At 46.2% G+C, this 15,727-nt stretch overlaps 1 protein-coding gene across 6 annotated transcripts in view; it reads left to right on the forward strand.

Annotated features, from left to right (window-relative positions):
- The window catches only part of sbf1 (SET binding factor 1), a 67,097-nt gene extending 55,109 nt beyond the window's left edge, over positions 1-11,988 (forward strand). For 4 of the 6 annotated variants that reach the window (XM_071501888.1, XM_071501889.1, XM_071501891.1 and 1 more), the window contains 20 exons: positions 1,009-1,201; positions 1,300-1,427; positions 1,520-1,695; positions 3,578-3,714; positions 4,363-4,570; positions 4,660-4,856; positions 5,232-5,369; positions 5,475-5,570; positions 5,814-5,888; positions 6,425-6,597; positions 7,139-7,315; positions 7,409-7,510; positions 7,591-7,776; positions 8,684-8,810; positions 8,954-9,084; positions 9,231-9,575; positions 10,435-10,640; positions 10,740-10,827; positions 10,940-11,071; positions 11,665-11,988. In XM_071501888.1, the coding sequence (XP_071357989.1) occupies positions 1,009-1,201; positions 1,300-1,427; positions 1,520-1,695; positions 3,578-3,714; positions 4,363-4,570; positions 4,660-4,856; positions 5,232-5,369; positions 5,475-5,570; positions 5,814-5,888; positions 6,425-6,597; positions 7,139-7,315; positions 7,409-7,510; positions 7,591-7,776; positions 8,684-8,810; positions 8,954-9,084; positions 9,231-9,575; positions 10,435-10,640; positions 10,740-10,827; positions 10,940-11,071; positions 11,665-11,763 (3,114 nt within the window). In that variant the 3' untranslated portion in view covers positions 11,764-11,988. The remainder of the gene's footprint in view (positions 1-1,008; positions 1,202-1,299; positions 1,428-1,519; positions 1,696-3,577; positions 3,715-4,362; positions 4,571-4,659; positions 4,857-5,231; positions 5,370-5,474; positions 5,571-5,813; positions 5,889-6,424; positions 6,598-7,138; positions 7,316-7,408; positions 7,511-7,590; positions 7,777-8,683; positions 8,811-8,953; positions 9,085-9,230; positions 9,576-10,434; positions 10,641-10,739; positions 10,828-10,939; positions 11,072-11,664) is intronic. The other 2 variants (XM_071501894.1, XM_071501890.1) reach the window with 1 other exon arrangement.
- Positions 11,989-15,727: the final 3,739 nt, after the last annotated feature.

The raw sequence follows: 15,727 nt of genomic DNA on the forward strand, positions 1-15,727 counted from the left end.
AGCATGTTTGATTTTAATGATGAGTGGAGTTTTGATTGTTAGATCTCATCACATCCTGTTACTCACCTCAGTTTCACCTGAGAGTCACAGATGTTGATCGCACAGGTGCAGCAACACAACCTCTTCCTTACATCATGCAGGTGAATAATGGTCATTAGATTGTCTGCAAGATTATCAGGATTCATTTCGTGTTTAATTTACATAAGAGGGTCTCCACTGGAATATCATGCAGTTAAGAGAAGGCCTTTTTACCTCACAGCACAAAGCCATGTCTCCTTGTGACTCGTCATCACAGTTGCAGGAGCTGTGAGCAGTTGAGGGTCATTTTCTTTTTTCAGTTTCATCTGAATAATTTTGTTGTCTGGAGCAGAATTCAGATTTTCCCCACACCAGTGGTTTCACTTTGAAACCCATGAACAAAATAATCATACATTGTGTTACGTATGGATGGAATTAGAGTGAAAATAAATTATTCTTCTTTTTGGTTGGGGATCACCAGGAACCCCCTCGAGGACCCGTGGGGGTCCCCAGACCCCACTTTGAGAACCATTGCCACACACTACAGGTTTCCTACACTAGAAGAAAATTCAAGACCCCAGGTTGATAACCTTAAAGTCAGGGAGGAGGAAGATCCTGACTAAGTTGGTTTTTCTGCTCATAAATGTAAAATAAACTTATTTGTCACTAGTTGTTGTGCAAACCAAAATCTCAGTATGGAAATATTTGGACAAAGAATCTCATACATGTAGAAAAAAGCTGAGGAAGGTGACAACAGGATGAGATTCACCTTCTCCAACAAACTTTTCTGCATGAAATTAAAAGACAGGACGAAGCTTTTAAATCTTAACACACAGGAACTCTCCAGTTCTGTCACAGACAGTGGAGACATTTTCCATCAGTGCCACAGTGGGAATCCTCCAGTTTCACTCCCTAATTAGTTTCATCTTCCCTCCACTGCTGCATCATTAATGTTCCTCTTTGTTGTCCTCTTGTCTTGTCTCCCTGCAGCCCAAGCTGCTGACGCCGACCCTGTTGCCAGGTGAGGAGCTGGTGATGGACGGCATGCGGGTCCACCTGATTCCAGACGGCCGCGAGGAGGCCACGGGGGCGATGGGAGGTCCGCCTCTGCTCCCTGCCGAGGGCGCCATCTTCCTCACCACCTACCGACTCATCTTCAAGGGCACGCCTACGGACCCACTGGGTGAGACACGACACACACACACACACACACGCGCGTGTTATGTTGGTAGATATCTGAGTCCTCTAAACCAGCTCCTTGTCTGTGTCCTCCTCCTGCAGTGGGGGAGCAGGTGGTCACTCGCTCGTTCCCTATAGCCTCTCTGACGAAGGAGAAGAGGATCTCAGTCTCTTTACCCATGGACCAGTTTGTCCAGGAGGGGCTGCAGCTACGATCCTGCACCTTCCAGGTCCTCTTTCACATTCTCCACTCCATCATTCATACCAGGTCCCTCTTCACTGTTCCCCTCTCTGATTTCACTGTGTCTTTGTCCCACTGCAGCTGATGAAGATTGCGTTTGATGAGGAGGTCGCGTCAGACCTGGCCGAGGTTTTCAGGAAGCACATGCACAAGCTGCGTTACCCTCAGCACGTCCAGGGCACCTTTGCCTTCACTGTGGGTCAGTGTGGGAAGATGGTGGTGGAGCACAAGACCAAGGACAAGAACCAGTCCCTCAAGTAAGGACTCTGTGTAAAACGAATCAATTTGTCAGGGCACAAAATGTTTTAATACGGGAGAAACTAAAGTTCAGCTCTGAGAAACCATCCATCAGCAACATGAGCACTGTTCCTATCAAGGAAATGACAGGCTGTTAAATCACTCACAACCTTTGACTCCATCACATCCTGTAGGTCGAGCACAGAGTCCTCACTCACACACAGAGCACATGATACTTCACATCTGTATTATCAGCTACATTTACAGCTGGCTCCAGCCTGACTGCCCTACTTGCATACTTATTTACACCTCATTCTCAAGAATCTTCACCAGGCTGAAGGTCGTATGGAGTTACACTGCACTGAACGCCCCAGGTGGAAAAGTTCTTTGGATGTGATGGTGGCAGATATCAGTGATTGTGTCTGAAAACAATGTGAGGTTGAGTTTTTGTTCAAGTGAAAAGTTTCAGTTCAGTAGGAAGGTGAGAATAAGGTGAACAAACAGCAACACAATGACTTTGAAAAATGCAAATCTTAATGTTTAAAGTAACAAGTGTTGATATACGATAAATACTTTGTTTACGTCGTTTTACACTTTAATTAAACAAAGGACATATAAGGTGTTAAAAGCTAGCTTGAGAGAGCAGCTAGCTGTTTCCAGTCATTGTGCTAAGCTAACCTGTAGCATCATATTTAATCTACAGATATGATAGAGATTTGTTAAGTCTTCTCACTGAACTCTCAAGAGAAATGAAAGAAGTTTATTTCCCAGAATGTTTGTACTGATCCTTGAACCAGGACTCCGTTGAGGCTAATTAAAGTACATAAGATATTTATATTAAATCCCCACAAGAGGAAACAAATCACATCTACAGCCCCACCTCCACCTTTTATCTGCTACTTTACTTGTAGTTTGTGGAAAGTTTTCCTGCGGGAGTGAGTTCACCCTGAGAAGCAGGTCTGTGTCAGGAGCAGCTGTTGTTCTAAAGCACCTGATTTTATGTGATCCGTGGGCCATGTTGTCGCCTCTGTCACGGCTCAGTGCGTCACACTGAGTGTGAAAACGTGCTCTCAGGTCTGAGTGAAAAGCAGCTTTTGATTCCACTGGCTGCATCTTGTCATGTTTCCCTTTGAGACAAGGCTCTGTCAACTTTTATCTTTTCACTATCAACTTCTACAATTTCTTCAAAATTCAATATGATGCAGTAGGAAACAATGCTGTAAACATCCTCTACTCTTCCCCGTCTGTTTTTTAATCATCATTTGAGCCGAAGTGACCTTCAGAGGAATCTTTTTATTTCTTGTCCTGCCTGTGATGTTTGTGTCGTTGGTTAGAGTCTCAGACATTTCAGTTTCCTTTAATTCGTCTCCTCTTTATTCAAAGTCTGAGCAACCAACTCTTAGTCCTCTCCCAACCTCCTGACCACACACACACACACACACACACACACTTTTCCTCTCTTTCTTTTCTGGAGAATGAAAGGAGCATGAGAGAAGCCTTTGAATAATTCATCAGTGGAAAAATGTGGCAGCTGGTTTATCAGCCCTGTTGTTTCCATCTCGCTGTGTGTGTCTGTGTGTGTTTCTGTGTTTCAGTGTGTGTGTGTGTGTGTGTGCGTGCTAAAAAAAAAACCCTTTTGGACATTAATTCTGACTCTGGCCCTGTGGCAGTCTGAACCAGCAACACACTATTGAATTTGATTGAACACTGAGACGAACACTGAGTCGAATCAGCTCTTTGTGAGCTGGAGTTGGAGACTGCTGCAAATCTAAAAGCACGTTTGTGTCCCAACAGGAAGTGCACGTCAAGCGACTATGAATGGGACATGCAGTTGAATCAGAGCTGTGATGTATTTAAAAATGTTCAACTCATCCTCCTCCTCCTCCTCCTCGTCTTTTTCAGGACTCTTTCCAAGAACCTGGTGAAGAGTGCCAAACGGACCATAGGTCGGCAGTACGTGACCAGGAAGAAGTATTCTCCACCCACCTGGGAGAACAGGAGCAGCTTCCAGTCAGAGCTGGATGAGGATGAGATCTCAGGTGATCTTCACTTATTTTTCACATCGTTATCGTTTCACCCTGACACTTTGACACTGTTCATCAAATGACAGTTCAACTGTTTTCAGATTTTACTCTTCAGCTGACACTTGTATAAAGGTAGATGTCCAGGTCTGCTTATAAAGCAGGTCTAGGTTCTATATTAATACTGTGAAAGTATCAAAGCCTCAATCCACAGAGAAATGCACACAGCCTGTATACAGAAACTGAGCCTTAAAATGAGCCGTCAGGACTTCTGGAACTTTGTGATGTCACAACAAAGCAGTCACCGCCCTCAGCCATGCACCAAGCCCCGCCCACCTGGACCCACTATCTAACCTTGCTGGATTTGTTTTTTTTCTGAGTGTTTATCTGAAATCTGCTGTATTTTTATTTGATCATTCAAAAAACAGTCAGTCGATCAGAAGAGAGACTCAGATCCTCTCTTCTGATTGGCTGACTGACCTGTTGTTACTAGAGCTCCAGAGAGAAGCCTGAGAGAGGAGATGTAAAACTACACTGAGATGGTTTTTGGTTCTTAAAACCACAAATATATCTTCTGATGGAGATCAACACTTCAGATAAATCATGTTGTAAATAATGGGAGCTTTAAACAAGGACTGTGCAGTGACCTTCGCTGTCTCTCCACAGTCTCAGAGGAGGTGGACCAGAGCTCCCTCACCCTCTCCTCTACCATCCGCTCATCTGATAGACAGACCATGAGCAACGTGGTGGAGCGAGCCTGTTGTCGCGACTACCAGAGGCTGGGTCTGGGCACGCTCAGTAACAGTCTGACACGTTCTAAGAATGAGCCCTTCAGGATTTCAACTGTTAACCGGATGTACACCGTCTGCAGGAGGTAAGAGAGTGGAGTCACAGACACTCGAGGGGCGAGAGGATGTAGCTCTTCACTGCTTCATACACTGTGTGTGTGTGTGTGTCTCACAGCTACCCCGGCCTGCTGATAGTGCCTCAGAGCATCCCGGACACGACCATCCAGAGAATCTGCCGCTGCTACCGACAGAACCGCTTCCCTGTGGTTTGCTGGAGGAATTCAAGAACCAAGGCCGTCCTGCTGCGCTCCGCAGGCCTCCACGCTAAGGGTGTCGTGGGCTTCTTCAAGTCACCCAACGCCCCCACCTCAGGTAAACAACAAAAATCTGTTTCAGGCATCAAGCTGATGATTCATATAACTGAACTTTTAGATGAACAGCGGATGTTGCTGTGTTCTCTTTTCTGGCAATGTCCTGATTCATGTCCATGCATGGTGCTGCATGTCCCTCCCCCACCCTCCTCCTGCATTTCCTGTCTTTATCAAATAAAGGCACAAAATGGTAAAAAAAAAAAAAAAAAAAAAAGATACATGGAATCAACAGATAAGAGCTCGGGCACTGAACATGTTGCCCTTATCAAAAAATAAAGTGGAAGAAACACAATCTCTTGCAGCTCATGTGCCACTAAAATGTACCTGCAACAAAAAGCCTGAAACATTAACATGTGTTCATGTTTCCTCTGTGCAGTTCCCTCCCAGGCAGACTCCACCAGTCTGGAGCAGGAGAAGTACCTGCAGGCCATCATCAGCTCCATGCCTTCGTACAGCGAGAGCAGCGGCAGGAACACGCTCAGCGGCTTCACCTCCACACATATGAGCACCTCCGGTGGGTGGATTAACACTGTTCACGTGCCAGAATCACTGCCCCGACATCATAAAACACAATAAAGAGGTCTGAAGTGACAGAGCTGTTGGTTTCTCGTGTTCACAGACTCGTCAGATAAGCTGAGGCAGCCCAAGATCGGCGCTCTGATGAAACAGGTGATGGGCGCCAAGGAGGACGTTCCAGGAACCTTCAGCAGAGGAGGTGAGATTGTGTGTGGCGGCATGCTGCTGCGTTCTGTCAGCATCACGTAGTCCATCACAAAATGTGAGAGTTGTGTCTGAAATCTGCTTGTGAAACTGAGACTGGACCAGGAGGATGATGAACGAGTCGATCCATCCCTATAGCTCATGTTTAGGGTCTGAGTGTGTGTGCGTGTGTGCGTGTAACCATCCTCCATTGTGTGGCGTTGTTGGTTAACGGGCCATCTCTGTCATTTGACCTCAGCTCTGGGTCAAAGGGCGAAAGTCATCTCCCTCTCTCAACCCAAAGTGTCTGGCAAGGCCAGGAACCCTCCTAGAGGTACAGTAGGCCACGCCCCCTCCCCACACCTTTCCCTCCTCTCCTGTCTAACCAATCAGATCTCTTTAACAGTAGTATCAGTGTGTTTGGCGTCATCCTGGTAGTGTGCTGTCTCTGCAGACTAATGGTCTGTTGTTACTGCTTGTGTGTGCATGCTGCTGCTGCAGCTCTGACGTCGACTGCAGCTCTGACGTCGTCTGCTGCTGCAGCTCTGACGGCTGCTGTTTCCTGTTTGATTCTTTTCTCTGTTGAATGTCAACAACAATCAGAGTTTCATCATCATGTAGCTGTCATTCAGCTCCATGTAGCAGCCTGGACTGAGTAGTTCTCAATCATTTCTGCCTGTGTTTACCAGCATGGCTGTTACTAGCTGTGGACCTCATACACATCCGTGTGTTTTAAAGGATAATTCTAGTTTAAGTTGGAATGATTCTTTAATGGCTGATTAACCTGGAGATTTCCACATGAGGTTCAATGATTCAATCATCACGTCATGACTCCTTTGGAAAAAAAAAAACTTTGTGTGTGTATTGCAGGTAAATGGGGCAGTATCCGAGGTAGCGGGCGTCTAAGTGCCTACAACCCAGACGTGGGGACGCGTCTGGCTGGAAAAGAGTCTCCGCAGCCCAATGGAGGGCCGAGCGAGGCGATGTTCCTGCGCCAGCAGAAGGCCTACCTCTACATCATCGGAGACAAGGCCCAGCTCAAGGTGATCACAGATACATAATACACTGCCAACAGAGTTGGCGGAGAGAACACACACAATATCACCACACAGTTACAGAGCACACACACACAAACAGACGCAGGGGAGTGAGAGTGAGCTGCTAGCCGCGGTGCAAACTGGTAAAACAGATCCATTGCATCTCGTCCCTGGGTTGTTGTTGTGTTGGAGCCTCCGTGTAAGACGCTTCGATTGCTGCGTTTTTAAAAGTTATTTCAGGGCTGCAGCTCACTCCCCGAGCGCCGTGTAGCTGCGGTGTTTCTGGTTTAACAGCATCATGCTGGACAGGTGACCAGTGTGTTTACATTAGTGCCAATCTACTGCGTCATTGAACCCAGGTGTGAATGCAGATGGTAACCTTTCCATCAGTGACAAAAGCCCAGTGTTAGCGGGTGTTTTGACCAGTGGAAAAGGAGCTTCATATGGATGTGAAACCTCACATCTAAAGGATATAAAACTGAACTTCCCTCAGGATTAATTGATTTTTAACTGACTGGTGAAATGACTAAGAACTTTTTGTGTTCAGGGAGGGAAGCAGGACTCGTTCCAGCAGTGGGAGGTGGTTCCCATCGAGGTGTGTGACGTGCGGCAGGTGAAGAACAGCTTTAAAAAGCTGATGAAGGCTTGTGTGCCGAGCTCCCTGATCTTAGATCCTAACACGAGCTTCCTGCGCTGCCTGGAGGAGTCGGACTGGATGACTCTGGTCAGTGTTCCCTGGTTCACTGTCCCAGCACATTAAGTGATCCTGGTGGGCTGTTTGTTCTGACTGTGTGTGTGTGTGTGTGTGTGTGTCCAGCTGCACCGGGTGCTGCAGGTATCAGTCCTGGTGGTGGAGCTTCTGGACCAGGGCTCGTCGGTCATGGTCAGCCTGGAGGACGGCTGGGACGTCACCACACAGGTTTGACTGACACCCAGACACTGGACTGCTGAGAGCTGCTGTGTGAGTGAGGCTCAGCGTGACGTGCTTTCTGTCTGCAGGTGGTGTCGCTGGTGCAGCTGCTGTCTGACCCCTACTACAGAACCTTTGACGGCTTCCGGCTGCTGGTGGAGAAGGAGTGGCTGTCGTTCGGCCACAGGTTCAGTCACCGCGGCGCTCAGACGCTGGGCAGCCAGAGCAGCGGCTTCACCCCCGTCTTTCTGCAGTTCCTGGACTGTGTGCACCAGGTGGGTTTTTTCATGTTATTTTAACCTGCAGTGATGACTCTTACAGGAAGATCAAAGGTCAACATCTGAAATATCTGTAGTGCTTTCAGTGCTGCACTGAAAATTACACATTTGGAACATCTAAGAACAAATAACAGCAGGTTTATTTAAATGCAGGAATTGTTTTCACACTTCAAACAGAATCTAACAGGAGTGTAGTTCCTCTTCCTCTTACCATGTATATTCATGATGCTCTGTCTGTGTGTTAACCTGTTAGTCTGACTGTGTTTCCTGTTTTGTTGATCTGTGACGTGGACTCTGTCGTCCTTATCACTCAGGATGTGTGGTTTCATTTCCCTTTACTGACCCCGCTGTCTGTGAGGCCTCTGAATATTCTGTCTGACCCTTCAGAGCTTTTATTACAGACGACAGTGCTGCGGTTGTTTCCTCAGCCTGTTCCAGTAGAACACAAGTAAATGTGCACTAGAGGAACCGAACAGAGATAAAGATAAAAGTCAGTCATGTGAAGAGTGGATTTTCACTCTGCCTCTGTTGTGTTCGTTAGGATAAAAAAGAATTAAAAAACTACAGAAAAACCAGCATTATGTTCCAAATAAAAATGGTGTTCACTCACATTAGAACTGCATGTTTAAAAGCTGATCTGTGTTATTATGATGAAGAATAGTGAATTGACTCCCATCCCACAGGAATCCCAAAAACTGTCAGCCTGTGATGTGTAGCTGAAGTCAGAGTGACATGAGATGCCATCTAAATGTCTCTGTCAGCAGGCATCAGGCTGAATACACTACATGTGACATCTCTAAAACAAACCCAGGTCACTCAGTCAGACGGTGTCAACTCCTCCCACCAGGAGTGTGGGTGTGATCACAGCTGTAATCCTGACCTGTGTTTGTCCCCCCACCGTCAGATCCACCTCCAGTTCCCCATGGAGTTTGAGTTCAGTCAGTACTACCTGAAGTTCTTGGCCTACCACTACGTGTCCAACCGCTTCCGCACCTTCCTGCTCGACTCGGACTACGAACGCATCGAGCTGGGTGAGAACATCTCTGAGGCTAAAGGCTGTTGTTCAGAGAGACAGTCACACCGAGTCAGAGTCATAGATACAGTTTCTGTTGCTCTGACAAGGTGTGTGTGTGTGTGTGTGTGTGTGTGTGTGTGTGTGTGTGTGTGTACACAGGAGTGCTTTATGAGGAGAAAGGTGAGAGGAAAAGCCCCCAGGTGTGTAAGTCTGTGTGGGACTACATCGACAGACTCAACAAGAAAACACCCGTCTTCTACAACTACATGTACTCTCCTGAGGATGAGGAGGTGAGCCGCCTGCACAGGCGCCTGATTGGATATTTGATACATCATGTGATCTGTCAGGACAGCGAACTGAGAAATAAGTAAAGCGCCATTGAAACAAAGCAGACTCATCAGCTGTTGAGTTTAAAGTGAGTAATTGTGCGTTGTAGATGCTGCGGCCGTACACCTTCATCTCCAACCTGAAGGTGTGGGACTTCTACATGGAGGAGACTCTGTCAGAGGGGCCGTCTTATGACTGGGAGGCCAGGGGCCGGCAGGAGCGCGTGGCGGAGGACACAGCAGAGAAACCCGACACCAGCGGGCCTAAGTCGCAGCGGCGCATCGTGTGGCCATGTTACGACAACCTGAGCAAGGTGGTGCCTGACGCCATCACCAAGCTGCTGCAGGACCTGCAGAGTCTGGAGGCCGAGCTCGGTCAGACGTCAGAGAAGTGGAAGGACACGTGGGATAAAATGAAGACCACGCAGAGGACTGAGACCAAACTAGAGAGCAAGGTGAGACGGTGGTTTAAGGTTCGTCACCTGAAAAGATCGTTCTGTACAGAACTACAGGTAACACAGTTCAAGTGTTGCATTCATGTGCAATCTGTCAGGATGTTTCCCTTAATCTTCTCTAAAACATCCCGATCAGAGGGTAGATTGTGAAGGCAGCACTGAAGCAGTTTTGTTCGATCGCTGACAAACACTGTGTGAGGTCAGAGCAGCTCTGGACCAATCAGACATTTGTATCCAGTGACTGTGAAACATGGACGAATCCAAAGTGAACGACCTTATGTGCCACTTGTGGCTGGTTAACAGCGAAATATTTAGAAGGTACATTAAAAGATTTACAGATGTCCACATCAAATGTCTGTGACCTCAGGGCAGTGACGACGGATGACTGTCGACACTTGTCCACACTGATACAAACACAGATGAGATCGACCTGTTCACAGACACCATGAAAACACAGGTTTAAGACCTTGAACTGTCGGCCACTGTGAGACAGGATGTAAAGTGAAAAGATGAAGGTGGATGGGGACTGTTGCTTTGCACTGACATCTAATGGTGACACAGCAGAATGCAGCTCAACACCATTCTGTGTTTTTAGATACAAATCATGCAGCTTTTCAGCACTAGTGACTTTTTTTTGCAGAAAACCTTTAATTTATCTTTAATCTTAATTATAGTAAGTAAGTAAGGTTGTGCAGACTTGGCAGCTTTGATGCAGCTGCAGTGTGTTTTGAAGATGATTTTAGCAGTTGCAGATGCTTCTGTGCTGCAGCAGATTTTTGAGAGGATTCTCTGTGGTGACATTTCCAAAACTCACCCATCATCCCCTTTGGTCTTTGGCCTGTCTCCTCTTCCTCCACAGCCGTCGTTCTCCAGCTCCCTGCTGATGTCGTCCAACCTGAGCCACCAGCGGCGTTCTCAGGGCGTCTACCTGCAGGAGAGCGCTGTGGGATCCTCCATCAACCTGGCGCTGGACTGTGAAGCTAGCGCCACCTCCACGCCTGTGGCTGGTCGGCCAAGCACCAGCACCCTCTACAGCCAGTTCCAGAGCACCGAGAGCGAGAACAGGTCAGTACCCACTGCCACCGCCGCTACGTGCAGCTGCCTCACATGTCACCGGTTGGACCAGTGTCAGATAAATGTGTTCATTTCACCTTTTCCCATCAGGAGTTTTGAAGGCATCCTGTTCAAGAAAGGGGCATTGTTGAAACCATGGAAACCTCGGTGGTTTGTGCTGGACAAGACCAAACATCAGGTGAGAGGAGGTGAAAACGAACAAGGGAACTTTAGTGATCTCAAAGCTCAAAGAAAAATAAGTTTTAATGAATGAGAGTGGTTCATCTCTAACGATGTGTCCCTGTCCCCAGCTGAGATACTACGAGAGCAGGCAGGATAAGGAGTGTAAGGGGGTGATCGAGCTGGCTGAGGTGGAGTCTGTCACCCCGGGAACACCTGCCATGGGAGCGCCGAAAAACATTGAGGAGAAAGCCTTCTTTGATGTGAGTCACTTTGAGCTGTGGTGTGTGAATGTGTTCACATTGAGTCATCAGAGACGGGAACAGGAAGTGACCTCCACTGCTGCACTACCAGTCACAACAGATGAACGAGAGTGCAGCCCAGATTAACTCTTTTATTGGGTTTGTGGTGACTCATTAACAAGTGGAAGCAGATAGTAACAGTGTGTATTTGACAAACAGTCCGTCCATCCATGTTCTGCTGTTTACCTGAGGCAACAGCTCAGTAATGTCTCCCTTTCCTGCTGCTGCTCGAGGACCCTGAGGAGTCGGCCAGATAGAGAATCTCTCCAGCATGTTCTGGGTCTCGTTTACCAGCACCCAGAAAACCCCAGTAGAAGGTGCCCAGGGAGCACCCTGATCAGATGTTCATGTTTGTTGTTTCTATACTTGACTTCACACGAGACTCACACTTGACTGAAAGTTGCTGTTTAGACTGAAGTTGCATGAGAAGATAATCATGACATTTAATGTGATGATACCTGTTGGCAGTTTCTGTGTGTGTGTGTGTGTGTGTCTGTGTGTGTGCGTGTGCGTGCACACGGCTGACATGAATCTCTCTCTTCTCGTTTGTTCAGCTCAAGACGACCAAACGAGTGTATAACTTCTGTGCCCAGGACAGCCTGAATGCACAGCTGTGGATGGACAGTGTTCAGAGCTGCTTGTCAGACGCCTAGAGTGGAGGCTGGACTCTTAAAGGAGCAATGCAACCAGGAAGGACTGAGCGGCGCCGCGGCATCTGACGGACATCTCTGCCAGCCAATCCCAGCGGAACGGGAAGGGGCCTTTTCACCACTTAAGCTCTGTCCTGTTGGCTAGTGTTGAACTAATAACCCTGCGTCACGTTTCAGTGTTTTTGTTATAAAAAAAAAGAAAAAGGAAAAAAAAAAACAAAAAACAAATGTCCCTGAAGAACCACTCGCTGTCGACTCACCAAGTAGCTACAGCCTCCCACCCCCCTGACAGTCTGACCACTATGTGCGCTGGATGTCTTGTATGCACAGAAACAATGCATATTAAAGCACGTTGTTGCATTTTTGTGAGGCGTCTTGCAGCTTTGACCAGCATGAAGATCTTTTTCCAGAACCCTCCACCTTTAAACCACGACCCGTTCTCCCTCCTACTAACCACGGTCGCCCTTGAAAACACTCTGGGGAGGACTGAGAGGAGCAGCCCGTTACCCAGCCTTGTTACAGAACTCGTGAGACTGCTCTGGAGGAGAATCTAAAAGACTGACTGATGGGTTGATGGACCAAAATGACCCTGAGGAATGGACGCTCCTCAGAGGCCTCTGCTCTCTTTGCCTCTCACTGCCTGATGTAGCCTGTTCGCAGTATATTCAGAAGAAGTTCCAGAGAAGTGGACTGTGTCTCTGCAGCTGCATGAGGAGGGATGGGGGGGATGGGGGGGATGGGGGGGTCCTCAGCGGCTCATGAAGGATTTCCTTTTCTTTTTTTCTTTTCTAAAATCTCAGATTTTTACCAGAAAGCGATCAATGCTCATCACCGGTCCTCAGCAGACGATGATGATGATGATGATGATGATGATGATGATGATATACTGTGAAAGCCATGAATCAGTCGTAGAGATCAAACCAGGGGAGCCGGTCGGAGATTAGGATCTGTCAGGTCTTGAGTGTGTCGGTGAACTTTCACTGAGAGTGTTTACAAAGTAGAAAAAAACTTCCCTCACTAAGCTAAACTCAACTCTGCCCCCCCCCAACCCAACCCAACCCAACCCCACGTGTTTTTAATCAACCACTGTTAACATTCAGATTTTTAAGGGATGCTGAAGGAGAAAGAAACAGATTTATTTTGTGGAGACAGAGATCTTGAAGGAAGGGATGATATTATGGGATGCTTCAGAGATGGACACAGAAGGATCCAAGTGTTGCTTTCTGACGCCATCTTTGTTAAAGGAAACACTGCAGCGTTTTTCAGCCTCAGGCTCGTCCTCATACTCGCGTCCATGTGACTCTGGAGTGAACCTGACTCTCCACCTCTGTTGTTGAGAAGGTGAACAGGAAACAACAAAGTAAAACATATCGGGGAAACCAGCATTTAAATTTAAATGCAGAAACAATTTCAAACGTTCGTCTCCAAGTGTTAAAGTCAGCACAGAGATTAGCCTCCTGGATTAGCTTTTCTAGCTAACTGCAAGCTTGGTGAACTGGGGAGAACAGCTGGCTTAATAAACCAGCTGTTTGGTTAGCTGACTAGCATATTACCTTTCATCTGCAGAAATAAACATCCTTTAGCAAGATTCTTCATCAGCAGAGGTAAATAGATTCGACTAAATTGATCTGATTATTTTATTGGCTTAGAAAACAAACCCCCTCGTTTAGTGCTGAGTCTCCAGCACGTACATCCACTGAGTCAGACCCACAGAGTAAACTAACTGGTGTGGCCAGCCAGGTGGTGGCCCTGCAAGTAATCCCTATGCAGTTAGCTACACCAGCTAATCCAGGAGGCTAATCTCCGTGTTTACATTTGCTTCAGGACACTTGGCCTGCATATGTCATATATCACTGTCCCAGGAAAAACACGGTGAATGCCAGGCCAAAGTTACCAACCCACAAACGAACCGCTACGTGAAACAGCTCAACTGGAAAATGCCATGATTTCCTGTTGACGCTGCTGGAGCCGGTGAAGACAGGTTCAGTGTGTCTGGCCTGAACCTGGAGCTGTTCCACTCCCTGTACATAGACCAGTTCATATCTGTTAGAGTTGTAGAGACACAACGTTCAGCTGGAAGCTTTCAAACATCGTCACCTTTTTTTAATGGTTTGTCAGACTGCCCCCCACCCACCGTCACCACCTCTCTCCACCCTTCTCCTCCAGAAACAGAAACCACTCATGACCCACACTTGTTAACACAAACCCTGCTATGTAAGATACGGTTCTACTGCTGTCTTGTTGAACATAAAATTTGAAATTGTAGATTTTTTTTGTCTAATAACTCCTTTGTATATACTACTCCAGATTTGTATGTAACGTTTATGGTAGTAATTTATTTAACTTGTCTCCTCCGTAAGAAAGTTCCACCACTTTATTTTTAAATTAGGAATGTTCAATGTGCCATTTGTTTATTTCTGTATTAATGTGACTAATGGGTTTTGTTTTGTTTTTGAAGAAAATGTACAAGTAAACCCTCAGTGTATTTTTTTTTTTGTAAACGCGGTTGTCCTTACTCAACACCAACCGTTATAATGCAAGAGTGGAAATGGTGTGTTAGTGGAAGAGTAAAAGCCTCTGGGGTGGTTTTTTAAAGGCTGGTTGGATTTTACTGTGTTGGTCAGATTTGTGGATGTAGATTACAGTCAAATAAATGTGAACGGTCAAAAGTCTTAGTGGTGCTGGGTTCTGCTGACTGGCCTGCTGTTGGCTTAACAGACTCCTTCCGGGCTGATTAGTCGCTGACAGATGGGACAAGTCAGGCTACTTAAATCAACTGTAGGTCAGGTGAGGTCATGAATAGTTCCAGATGTTAATCAAAGATCGCACAAGTGCAGAAATGTTAACTCCGTTTAAAAAAAAAAAAGTCATTTAAAACCAGGTTTAAAAGCAGTGTCTAAAAACCCTCTGGTGTAAAGTTTAAAGTCTGCACCTCTAACCCCGCCCAACAGTGATGTCACAGTGTACTGACACACCCAGGAGTACACGTTACATCACTGCAGAAAACAGAGCTGCAACGAACGATTTACCCTAATCAATCAATTAGTTTGGTCTGTGAAATACCACAGTCCGAGGTGATGTCTTCAAAGGTTCAGCAAATATTCAATTAAGAAACTAGAACTGGATCATTTTGTTTGTTTGAAAATGATTTCAGTGTAAAGTCACAACATGCTGCTAAAGCTGTTCCTGTAAATAACTGATCCAAATTTTATCTGCTTGTTCTAATGTAAAAGAAAATATAGAGCTCAAAGTCTCAGAGCACCTTGGATCTCTTCTAGTCCAGATTTCCTAACAGAACAGGCCTGATCTACTGTATTGATGAACATGACAGGAATGCAGCAGAAGTGTCTGTGAGGCATTCACACAGACACACTCGCTGCTAAACATTATGATCCTTCATCAGTTGGACCTTGTGCACCTTAAAATAATCCTGAGGAGCAGATGGACCAAAGTGACAGCAGGAGCCGCTGCATGAACCGGCCTATGTGAAGATGGCGTCAACGCACGTTTTGACTGTAGTCCACATCCAGTCAGACCCTGCTCATCTTTTCACTCTAGTTTACTCATCTCTCCGTGGTAACTCTACAACAGTCAACAGCTAAATTAACCACAGCAATATGACATAATCCTTTTTATTTATTTTGTTTTGTTTTGTTTTTTTTAATTAGAAATGACATTCTGAGCCGGGTTATGTTGTCAATCATGTCAATATAGTTTTTAGACTCCAAATAAAAACCGTGGGTTTAAATGTTCATCTGTGACGTCTGTTTATGTTGAGTTTCATCAGGTTTCACCTCAGACGACACCACATTAAAGTATCAGCTGTAGTAGAGTGGTATACATTGGACCATACCACTGTTTGTGTACATACTTCTTTGTGTATTTTAATATAAGTTATGTCAAAACATACATCGTGTATATTCCACGTTATAGCTGACCATTGTTAAAAACAGTCATTCTTTGTTTC

The sequence above is a fragment of the Trachinotus anak genome, unplaced genomic scaffold (assembly GCF_046630095.1).
Source record: "Trachinotus anak isolate AG129_WGS33_773 ecotype Australia unplaced genomic scaffold, CSIRO_AGI_Tana_v1 ptg000018l, whole genome shotgun sequence".
Taxonomy (NCBI): Eukaryota; Metazoa; Chordata; class Actinopteri; order Carangiformes; family Carangidae; genus Trachinotus; species Trachinotus anak.